Source organism: Geotrypetes seraphini, chromosome 2 (genome assembly GCF_902459505.1).
Source record: "Geotrypetes seraphini chromosome 2, aGeoSer1.1, whole genome shotgun sequence".
Taxonomy (NCBI): Eukaryota; Metazoa; Chordata; class Amphibia; order Gymnophiona; family Dermophiidae; genus Geotrypetes; species Geotrypetes seraphini.
In genome coordinates this window covers 398,953,180-398,965,779 of record NC_047085.1, presented here as the reverse complement: position 1 = coordinate 398,965,779, position 12,600 = coordinate 398,953,180, and the positions used below count along the sequence as shown (strand labels likewise).

Genomic DNA, 12,600 nt, shown 5'->3' with positions numbered 1-12,600 from the left:
TCGTAAACCAAGGTACCACTGTACTTGTTTAAGACATGGTTTATATAATGGTTGCTGCTTAAAAATTTTTTTTTTTTTGTAATTATTTGTTGTGAATATATTTCCCAAATGTTGGTCTGATATTATAAACCACTCTAAACTTGTTGGTTGTAGCAGTCTATACATAAAGACGTGGCAAGACCCAGAAAACTGCAACAATCATGATGGTAGCCGCGGAAAGCTAAGAGAGTATTATTATTACTTATGAAATATTTTTGAAATCTTCTTCCAGCATCGTCCCATAGATAGTGGTTGCAAAGATGGACACAAACCGGACAAGCTGACAGGACAAATTGAATTCAAGAACATATTTTTCTCATACCCATCTAGACCTGATATTACAGTAAGTTTCTCGTTTATAAACTGCAGTACTTCCTCTGTTGATGTGATTATGACTTAATTCAATAGATGAGTTAGCAGAGTCTTCTATCTCTTGTTCTTTGTTTATTATTTGACATTTCTAAAGATATGTACAATAAACAGAAAGTAGGAAATAATAAAAGAAAACACTACAATTATCAAACACTTGACTAGGGGCTCCTTTTACAAAGCTGTGCTAGTGGTTTTAGTGTGCGCTTTAGCCGAAAATCTACCGCCTGCTCAAAAGGAGGCGGTAGTGGCTAGCGCGCGTGGCAATTTAGCGCGTGCTATGCCACGTGTTAAGGCCCTAGCGCGGCTTTGTAAAAGAAGCCCTAAGCCACATTACAAAAAATTACTGAAACTGACTAGTAGGGTATATAAACAGAAATAAGTCAAAACAATAGAGTCAGCAGTGCAGGAATCAAGTCCAATATTTTCATTTAAAGTCTTCAAAAACTATAACTACCAAGTGGAAAATTATCTAACCACTATTTATTTTTTTATTTTTTTTGCACTTAAAAGTTCTGTAATTGAACTGGATTCCAAAATGTAACTCATATTCCAATGCTTAATCAGGCACTTACATAGAAATCTAAGAAAAAAAGTTCCACATGTTTCTAAAATTTGGGGGCTTTAGTTGCAGGAAAGCTTTCTAACATACCTGAGTTTGCCTGAGAAAACAGCCACTAAGAGCCAGATTCTGCAAATGCTGTCATTATTGACGTCTGACTATAAAATGGCAATGGCACCATTTGGAAAATTGCGCCTATGAGAAATGTAGGCACTGGAAATGTAGGCCGAAGTTCAAACCCATGCTTCTCCTTGTGACCCTGGGCAAGTCACTTAATCCCCCTATTGCCCCAGGTACATTAGCTAGATTGTGAGCCCGCCAGGACAGACAGGGAAAAATGCTTGAGTACCTGGATAAATTCATGTAAACCGTTCTGAGCTCTCCTGGGAGAACGGTATAGAAATTGAATAAATAAAGGCCTACATCTCCAGCACCCACCTTCCACGAGAGTCACATCTACAGAGGTGCCTATGGCTGCTTCCAGCATTGATCACGCCTACAGTGGCTGTAGGTGCCCTTAGACGACTTTTTAGTTGGGACAAAGGTGCCATTTTTTGAGGTGCCTAAGGGTGCCTCCATTTATAAAATGGAGTCAATTACTGCACCAATTGAACTAATTAAAATGATTAAGTTAGGCAGTGGTAGGGCACCTACTGCTGTCTAACTTAACGGCACCATTTTGAAAATTTGTTCCTAATTGTCCACTAAGGGAATTTGTCAGTTAGCAAAGTTCAACTTCATAATAGACTTTTTTTTTATTTTTTGAGGGTTCTAAGAATGGAACTATCAAGACTGTCAGGTGATGCTTTTTGATCCATTCTACCCTTTTCACCCAGTATCTTAACACCTTTTGTTATCCGTTCTTGAACTAATTAGGTAAAGCGGAATAGAAAGAACCTGTATAATATAACAACATCAAATTTAAGAAAACTATCTGAGGTATTTCAATCTCCTGGGCTCTTTTGTAAACAAAGAAGCAGCTAATAGGGAGAAAATACTCTGCAGAATAACACTTGGTCATCTTTCAATGAAGGCTCTCAACAAAATATTCAAAGGCAAGGAGTAACACTCCAAACAAAGATCAAACTTGTCCACAAACTCATTTTCTCAGTGGTCAATTACTGATGTTAAAGCTGGACACTATGGAAACAAGACAGAAAGAAGATTGACTCCTTTGAGCTTTGGTGCTGGAGAAGGATTTTAGGCATGCCATAGACTGCCAGAAGAACTAACAAATCGATTCTGGAGGAGATCAAAACAGCTTTGTTGCTCAAAGCCCAAATGATGAAGTTACAACTGTCTTACTTTGGTCACATCAGAAGAAAGAGATCACTGGAGAATGACATCATGTTTTTGGGAAGATCAAAGGAACCAGGCAAAGAGGGCAAACTGCAATCAGATGGCTAGACACATTGAAAACAACCATGGGGATGAATACTGGAGGATCTTTCTGGACTAGCACAAAACCAGTTTCTTTTTAGATCCGCAATTCATCAAGTCGCTAGGACTCAAACATGAGTTGATGGCACCTAACATCAACATCTGAGGAGAACTTAGCTTCCAACATAGATTTCGATTTCCCCAAAATCAAAGTACCTGGCTGAGGGGGAGGAGACCTTCCTGAAGGAAGAAAAGTCTCTTAAGAGCTTTCAAGGGGCATGTGCCTACAACCATATGCCCTGAGCCATGTTCTGCAGAAGGGTACTGTAGAAGTAAAGTTTGATAAGGGTCTGGTTGATGTCAGATGCTGATGGCATCTGCGGCAATGCCTGCATTATTTCAGGTAAGGAGAAACTTCTCTATTCCCAGCAGGGATCTGTTCCCTCTCTCTTTAAATCCAAGAGTGAAGAGTCAGAATGGGATCTCTTAGGGTGAGGAGGAGATAGTGGATGCTGCAGATGGGCAGATTGGATGGGCCATTTGTTTCTCTTAGAAACATCTGCCATGTTTATAAGAGAAGTGAAGCTGAATTATGTGGTCTTGCTACTGAAAAATAGAATATTGTTTACTAACTTATGCATCCACTTTATTTTCTACAGTCAAGTGCCAGCCTAGTTTATGAATAGAAATTGCAGATATACGCAAGCAGATTTAAGATAGTAGATAAAAAGAGGAATTCAAACTTCCAAGTCAGGTCATGTGGAATTCTCATATTTTAAGAGGCATGCATATCAAGTTTGGCAGTTCGATTGATTTTTGGGCTGAAGAAATGGGAACACATAAGCCCCTATTATCAAAAACTTCACTGGCTGCCCCTGGAAGCACTAATTTTATTTACATTTTTTTGCCTCTGTTTTAAATCAATATTTGGCCTGGCCCCCACATACTTGGTGTCTCAATTTAATCTGGCTAGTTCTATTAGGCCCACGCGTAAAATTCATCTGTTCACCTATCTGACAATAAAGGACTGTCACTACAAAAGATTTCTGGACAGAACTCTCGCCTTCCAGGCAGGCAAATGGAACGATTGGCTGGGTAACATCATCATGCATTCCTCATCCTACTTTAATTTTAGAAAATCAGTAAAAACAAATTTGTTTAACCGATTTGTATCCTAAGAAATTTGTTAGTTTTCACTTCTTTCATTCTGTAAGCTTGTTATCCGATGTCTTTGCATGGTGCTGTTTTCCAGCTCCTCTTGTTGTTAACTGCCTTGAACTACTATGGCTTGTATTTGATGACTTTAGACTGTGACCACTTTGCTGATTGTCCAGCACTTCTTTTTGTAAACCGCCTCGAACTTTCATGGCTTTGGCGGTATATAAGAATAAAATTATTATTATTATTATTACATTTAGAGGGAATAGTGAATACATACACATATAAATAAATGTATACAGTAGTCTTGATTATCCAACATAAATGGGACCATCCCATTGTTGGATAATTTGAAAAGTATGGAACAGATTAAAATTGCGTCGAAAATGTGTATTTAAGTGGTGCAGTGAAAGCAGAGTCTTAGTAGCAAAGTGAAACAGAGGTAGGTGCTGCCCTTCTACTGAACTAGAATCCAAGAAAGTGAAAAAAAAAAAGCTATGATGACATCAGTGATTATCTGTTGGATATTCTAGCTCAGTGGTCTCAAACTCAAACCCTTTGCAGGGCCACATTTTGGATTTGTAGGTACTTGGAGGGCCGCAGAAAAAAATAGTTAATGTCTTATTAAAGAAATGACAACTTTGCATGAGGTTAAAACTTGTTATAGTATATATATGACACAATTTAAAGTGCTGCTCCCGGCAATTAAATGAAATGCTGGCTGTAGAAGCTGAATATGGATCAGGTACTATGTTATTAAAATGACAGAAAGTTCCTGGCCCTTTTGAGTCCAAATAAATCCCTTCTTTGGATTAGATCTAAGAGGCCCTTTTACTAAAAAGCGTTAAGTACTTAACACGCTTTTAGCATGTATAAACAGAGTACTGCAGAGATGTCTTTTAAAAAATTTTTATTTTAAATATTTATAATTCACTCTATCCTGTGGTTCTAGGCAGATTGCATAAATTAATATTCAATACAAATACAGCATTTTGTGGTATTTTTGCTATTTCCATGTGATAAAAGGTTGTCTTTAATGATTTTGGGGGATATTTTTTCTGAAGGGGGTGTGGCAAGGGAAGGGGATGGGTGTTTCTGCGTTATCAGGCTAGCACATTCTGAGTAGTGTATGCTAATTGGATGATGCAGAGTTAACTCGGATATTTTCAATGGATAACATAATTGTATTGTAGCTCGGCACTATTACATTGAACAATATTATCTTTGTGTCTTTGTTCCTGTTTCTTCTTATCCACCTAACAGATACTCCAAGGTCTGAACTTAAAGGTTGAAACTGGGAAGACCATTGCTCTCGTTGGGTCCAGTGGCTGTGGGAAAAGTACTACAATCCAACTTTTACAGAGGTTTTATGATCCCATGGAGGGACAGGTGAGGTGGTATTAACAGGGGGGTGGGGGTGATCCTTATCTTTCAATTACCAAATTTCCTGCTTAGGAAAAAATCCTATAACCTGTGTTGGTATTAGAGATGCACGTTTGTGGGCTTTTTTTTGCCCAAAACAGAAAAATAGGGTTGTGTTTTTTTGTCATAAGTATGCAAACTTCATGAAAGAGTGAGCCCTACTAATGATATTAACCAAATGAAAACAGCCAAAATAAAGGGCTCCTTTTACAAAGGTGCGTTAGGGCCTTAGCGCGCGGAATAGCACGGGCTAAAATGCCGCGCACGCTAGCTGCTACCGCCTCCTCTTGAGCAGGTGGTAGTTTTTCAGCAAGCACGCGCTAATCCGGTGTATGCGCTAAAAACGCTAGCACACCTTTGTAATAGGAGCCCAAAATTTGTGTAAATCTACATGGGAAATGAAACCAAACAAAAGTTTTGTTCTACACACCTCTAGTTGGTATGTATTCGGTTTATACTGAAAACAGTGAATTGTTCAGAGTTCATATTATATAGTTTTGAAGGAGAGAGGGTATCAATGTGCCATCTTGATTTCATTCAAAATGTAAGTACACTTATCCTTTAGGTTTAAATATCTGAAAGTATTCAAAACAGTAGAAATAATGCCTCTAATTTATGCTTTGGTGGGGTAATTTTAAACCACCTCTTAATGTATCTTAGATGGCCAGACTCTAGAGCAGTGGTTCCCAACCCTGTCCTGGAGGACCATCAGGCCAATCGGGTTTTCAGGCTAGCCCTAATGAATTTGCATGAGAGAGATTTGCATATAATGGAAGTGAGAGGCATGCAAATCTGCTCCATGCATATTCATTAGGGCTAGCCTGAAAACCCGATTGGCCTGGTAGTCCTCCAGGACAGGGTTGGGAACCACTGCTCTAGATCACTGGTCTCCAGTGTGTGGCCCTCAAACAGCTGGCTGAAATGCTCTTCAGATCCTGCAAATGTGTTAATTTCAAATCTTGCCCACTTGATACATTAACTGTAAACAATTTCGTAAGTGTGCTACTCGGTTGCCTCATTAATGGAATTTGCTACCATTACCAATCCAAAATTAAAATGAGTTTCTAAAATATATCCTTGAAAATGTTGTAGAATCGATGTTAGTCTTCATTTTTAATGTTTAATACCCAGTCTGAACAAACAGGTCAAAGTGGTTTACAAAATTAGTAGTAGGTGTAAACTTGAAATCTCTTGGTGGCCCTCGGAGCTTTCTCGTATTCATACTGTGGCCCTTTACATGAAAAAGGTTGGAGGCCTACCGGTACGTTCCTTCTAAGTGGAGCACGTGAACGATTGCTCATATATTTTATATGGTCACTCACAAAAATGCTGACCAGATCAAAATTAAAGTAAAAAAAGTTATTAAACTGCATCAGTTGCCATGTAGGCTTTATACAGAAATGCATTGTTAATACCGGAATCAGAAATTGTTGGTTTTTAGAATTTGTCAACTCGTGTGGAAAAAAAAAAGTACACACACCTGGCCACTCCTTAGAGGGAGCATTGTTGGAGACCATTGCTCTAGATGAATAGGACATTGCCAATGCATTGAGTTGCCGTTCTGCCTTATTCCCAAGGTGATGCTAGACGGACAGGATATTCGATCCCTCAATGTGAAGTGGCTGAGAGAACACATCGGGGTGGTGAGTCAAGAGCCCGTATTGTTTGCTACAACAATAGCAGAGAACATTCGCTATGGCAGAGAAGATGTTACTGATGCTGAAATCGAACAAGCCTCTAAAGAAGCCAATGCTTTTGATTTCATATCAAAGCTACCAGATGTAAGTTGTTAATATTTTGTACAGTAAATATGGCTATAATTTTCTGTTTGTTGAACTAGTTTCCTTATTTTGACTAAAAGAAAAACATACAGATGCATTTGGTAAATTTCCGTTAATATACAGTACATAGTATATATGTAAATTAATAATTAACATCTGCACTTTAATAAAAACATGTGGCCCTCACAAATGGCAACGGTGCCTAACATAACATAATAAAATTTCTTATATACTGCAGCTACCTCATGGTTCTGTGCGGTTAACAAAAATTAAAATACAAATGTACACGGTATTAACACAATTAATCAAAATATTTGTCAAATAGATCAGTTTTCATAGATTTTCTAAATGCCAGATAAGGAGTAGAGATAGAAAGGTGTATATACTAACTTGTGTATTCCGTAATGCTGCCTGATATGCTCTTACTAAAGAAACGTTTGCACAGTACACACATCCTTTTGCAGAAGGAAACATAAAGATCCAAAGATCATGTAGATGTTTTCTATTGACAAATTTAAAATGATCCATGAGAGCCTTGAAACGTATACAGCCGAACTTAAAGATCACTTGCCTCTATTGGCAACCAGTGCAGTTTATGGCAACCAGTGCACCACTTGATCGGATCTTTTCAGTACAAAAATCAAAAGCACAGCAATATTCTAGATGATCTTCAACCTTTTGAAATTTTTCTTGGATATCGAAAGAGAGGGCACATTACAATAATCCAGTGTACTGAGAACAGCCATTCTAAAATGTCTTGGCACATAAATGCAAAGGGAGCCTTCACAGGAGAGGGGCATGAGCATGTCTTATGCATGGATGACGTTAACATGGATTGTTTACAGTTCACTAAATTATATGCATAAATGCTTCATTTAAGGTCACTAATGCTAGCTTAGGCTGGTATTCTATATGAACACATATTTAAGACTATTACCCATGATTTGCATACAAATTGAAGAAATATAGGTTAGTTTTAGGATTCCTTTTACAAAGGTGCGCTAGCGTTTTTAGCAAACACACCGGATTAGCACACGCTATAGCGCACGCTACCCAAAAAACTACCGCCTGCTCAAGAGGTGGTAGCGGCTAGCACGCACGGCATTTTAGCACACGCTATTCCGCGCGTTTAGGCCCTAACGCACCTTTATAAAAGGAGCTCTTAGTTTTGTTTGACCTTAAGTATTTCTAGAAGCTAATTTTGGATTCTATATTGTGAAACAAATAATAAAGCATAACAAATAATTCATTGGTTATTCATACAAATTTTTTTTTTAACTTTTCATTTTTAAAACTACAATTGTGCACAAAAAACGATATAGTTACATAGAAGAATAATTTTATAGCACAATACACTTTTAAAGATAATAAGAAAACTTAATTTTCCCCCAACCAGTTAATCAACAAAATCTTTAAAATCTTTGCATATTTTTAAATTCAGAGATTCAATACTATGGTGGGCGAGAGAGGAGCTCAGCTGAGTGGAGGTCAGAAACAGAGAATAGCAATTGCTCGTGCCCTGGTGAGGAACCCAAAGATTCTGTTACTGGATGAAGCGACGTCTGCTCTGGATACTCAGAGTGAATCCATAGTGCAAGCAGCTCTTGATAAGGTAAAAATCCTGTTTCACAGATCTGGTACAAATTAAATGACTAATGACAATTCTAAATACTGTAGAAATCATTTTACTTTGGTAGACTACACAAATATATTTCAAACACTTGGGTTGTTTTTGTGTAAGGAAATTAGTTGCAAAGCAAAGTGGGTATGCATTGTGAACAAATCTGAGAGAAATGGTGTGGTACCCTTGTTAGTCCACTTTTAAAGATAATATGTAGAAATAAAAAGAAATAAAACAAAATGAATCCAAGTGATACCTTTTTAATTGGACTAACTAGATCATGGTTAGATTAGCTTTCAAAGGTAATCTTTCTTCATATCAGAAATACGCAAATGAAGACAAGCTAACAGTATACTGTATAAGAGTATAATATCAAAGTATTCAAATGACAGTCTTGGAGGTGCAAATAATTTGCATGCAAACTCCCCGACTCAATCGCTCACTGAGCAAATGAGTCGGTGCAGAGCCCTGACAGTAGTGACAGGAGATTTTTTCTTTATAATGGGCCAGATATTTTGCATGTATTACAGACGCAAAATATCTGGCCAATAAAAATAAAATTGAAGAAAAAAAGCCTTCCCCCCCGACCAAGTGCTCCCTCCCTTCCACCCTCCCCGAACCCCCAAAAATGGCAGGAGGGATGCCCACTCCTTTCTGCCATCAGACCTGCCTACCTGCCGGCCGAACACCCACCCGTGCTATATACCTCCCCCTGCCGAACACCTCATGCCAAAATGGCAGGAGGGATGCCCACTCCCTCCTGCCACTTCAAAGCTCACTCCCTTCCCCTCATCTCATAACGTTTTAGTTGGGAGCAGGAGGAAACACAAACACCTCCGGCTCCTCCACCAGCCACGACACCACTTGATGCACCAGGGCAGGGCCTAAGGCCCAGTGGCGTCGTGGCCAGGTGGAGGAGCAGGAGGTGTTTGCAGTTCCTCCTGCTCCCAACTAAAAAGATATGAGATGAGGGAAGGGGAGTGGGTTTTGCTGTGGCAGGAGGGAATGGGTATCCCTCCTGCTATTTTAGTGCAGGGTGGGGTGTATGGCACGGGGGGGGGTGTTTGTCTGGCAGGCAGGTCCAATGGCAGGAGGGAGTCGACATCCCTCCTACCATATTTTTGAGCACAGTGGGGGGAGCACCAGGTGGCAGGATGGAGTGGGCATTCCTCCTACCATTTTTGGGTTGTCACGTGGAGGGGGGGAGGGCACGGTTTTTTGACAGGTCTGCCTATTTTTTTTATGGGACAGATATTTTACGCAAAATATCTGTGCCATAGAAAAAAATGAGAAAAGCAACAGGCAGACCTGTCAAAAAAACCATTAGATCTGTCGGTAACACAGTTACCAACAGGACTACAGCGGTCGGGTTTTAGGATCTTAAAGCCTGATGCAAAATAGCCAAGCAAATGTTAGTGAATCAATCGCTTGGCTTTTTTTGCATGGGGTTTTATAAATTTGCATGGCCGGATCAGGAAATGGTGATCGAGGGGGAAAACACGCGGTGGACAGTTTTGTGAATTGGGTCGGATTGCAGCGATTGTCCTTAAACCTGTGAAAACAGGTTTAGTGACGATCACTGACTTTAGTGAATCGGGCCCTAAGTCCTGTCTGGGTTTCAAAATGTTTTATCATTTTGATCTCAAAGGTCTTGCATTCCTGGATTGTCTTAAAATTTCCTATTAATATTCTCACCATAAAATCATTGATGCAATGTTCTGGTTTTCTGAAAAGTCCCATGGAGGTGATATCTTGGTTGGCATTGCAATGTTTAATATGATATCTGTGTATATTAATACTAGTCTTCAGCATCTGGCTTGTTTCTCCAATATAGCACTGAATGATATAAACAAATCTAGCAATATATACTGTAACCTGTTCTGAGCTCTTTGGGGACAACGGGGTAGAAAATGAAATAAATAAAAAAAGATTCTTTTTGAAGAATCTTTCCCTCATTCGCTGCCTCCTACTTTCTTCCCTCTCTTTTTCTCTCCCTATCTCCTATCCCCCATGCCCAAAATTCCAATTTCTCTCTCAATTCCAGCATCTCCCTCTTTCTCTTTTGTGTGTAACATTGTCTTTGCTCCACATATGAAGGCCAATTGTCTAATTGGGCACTCGGTTATACACCCCTTGTGATGTAAATGTACAGGATTGCAAGTAAGTGGCAGCAGGGCTATTAAATCCCCATTCTGCTACATCCCTTCCGGAGTCAGTACGATAGGTGCTTTATCTCAACCTGTGCACCGGGTTTTGCAAAAATCCACACACTTCCTTTTTTTTACTTTGCTCCTCCTACTTAGCTTAGGAACACAGTCCCCTCTATTTTTTTTTTCTACAAGCAAACCATGCATAAGTGTTTCTGATCTGCTTTGCTTCTTTTTTCATGTTTTATCATAAGTTAATCCTTTTTCAGTGGCTTTGGTGACTTGAGACCCCTTTTGGAGGGGTTCTCTACCTGGTAAAGGAAACAGGGCAGGCTTCAGGAGGAACTGTGGAGCCAGCCTGCTGTGTGTTACCTCGGGCTTGGGGTCTGTTCCCTTGGGAGCTAGCTTGCCTCTTGACCTTGTCAGAGGCTTAAGTGCAGGCTGTTTGCACCCTGAGTAAGAGGCCTCGGGGTATCAGCGCAAGCTGTGTTTTCCTGCCCTCGGTCACATAGCGAGGTTCCGAGGGGGGCAGAGGTTTTGGTTGGGGTCCATTTGACTGGTATTGTGGGCAGGCTCTTTTGTCCCACCCTATATGTTGCCATTGCTTTGGTACTGACTCCAGAGGGGATGTAACAAAATAGAAGATTAGATTCTTACCCTTGGTAATCTTTCTGTTAATCCCTGATGGAGTCAGTGCGGCCTGCCCTATCTACTCTTTTTCTCTCTGTAATGCCTCCAATTTTTCTGCCTCAGATGTTTCTCCATTCAGGCCTGAGTATCTTCCAACCAGCAGATGGACCCTGTAGGGAATCGCTTTCCATATGCGAGTATGTATCTCAGTCACTGGCTGTGTTTCAGTTCGTGCTTGTTGCACACAGCAGGTTGGTTCTGTATTACCACCATGTTCTTGCCTGTTTATTAATTTTCTTATATATTGCGGAACAGAATAATGTGTTTGCAGGGAAGTTTCCTGTGCCCCCTTTTGTGGTATGCTTTGTTCAGTGATGTTTGTTTGCTTTGGGACTCAACTGTAGGAGGCTGCGTTCCTCAGCTAAGTGGGAGGAATAGATAAAAAAATGTGTGGATTTCTGCAAAACCTGGTTCGCGGGTTGAGATAAAACATCTATCGTACTGACTTCATTGGGGATTAACAGAAAGAAGATCACCAAAGGTACATAAGAACAGAAGAATAGCCTTACTGGGTCAGACCAATGACAATCTAGCCCAGTAGCCCATCTTCACGGTGACTAATCCATGTCGCTAGTACCTGGCAAATCCCCCCCAAATTAGTAACTCTACCCTAATCTGTAGCACCACATGTAAATGCAAGAAAGCATTTACATGGGTGGCATATGGGAGGTCAGGGCTGTCGGTTACACATGCCCCTATCACATTTATGCAACCACAGTTATATCATTTCTGTGGCTGATGTAACTGCAAGCACATGCATGTAGGCACACCAGTGCTGGGTTATGATGGTATTCTATAATGGAATTCAGGTGTCCAGAAATGAACACATACATGCACACTCCTACTTGAACCCAAGCAAATCAGAGATTCTGTGGCTTCCTAGCACAAGTATCTAATCTAATCTAATACAAGATTTATTAATTGCACCAATACCAGAAAGTTCAAGGTAATTTATTTATTAAAAAATTTATATGCCGCATAAAAACGATGCAGTTTACAAAATTACATGCATACATATTAAAAATGCTAAACATGTTTAAACAAGACAAACACAATAAAACATTAGCTAACAATATCATTATTAAAACCTTCTTTTAAATTCATCCTACAAGATGGAAAGACAAAAACCCATAAAAACATTTACAGGACGGGAAAGCATTAACAGAAAATAGCATTAGCACATGAAGGCATTGCCAAATAATTGCGTTTTCAACATTTTCTTAAAGATCAGTCTCCCATCACAGAATCGCAGAATGCCAGGCAGCGCATTCCAGAGCTTGGCACCTGCTACCGACAGCATTGTTGCCCCAATCTTAACATCTTACCCTCCAAACTCAACTTCATACTATTTTCAGATCTCAAACATATTCTGGGTTGATACATTAAAAAAAAAAAATTCCTTTAGTGCCATTGGAGAAACATGATATAAAA

The 12,600-nt window shown here is 39.7% G+C and overlaps 1 protein-coding gene across 10 annotated transcripts in view; it reads left to right on the top strand.

The window, feature by feature from the left end:
- Positions 1–12,600, top strand: part of LOC117354083 (ATP-dependent translocase ABCB1-like) — a 161,561-nt gene that overhangs the window by 88,277 nt on the left and 60,684 nt on the right. For all 10 annotated transcript variants that reach the window (XM_033930918.1, XM_033930916.1, XM_033930912.1 and 7 more), the window contains 4 exons: positions 272–382; positions 4,772–4,897; positions 6,508–6,711; positions 8,153–8,323. In XM_033930918.1, the coding sequence (XP_033786809.1) occupies positions 272–382; positions 4,772–4,897; positions 6,508–6,711; positions 8,153–8,323 (612 nt within the window). The remainder of the gene's footprint in view (positions 1–271; positions 383–4,771; positions 4,898–6,507; positions 6,712–8,152; positions 8,324–12,600) is intronic.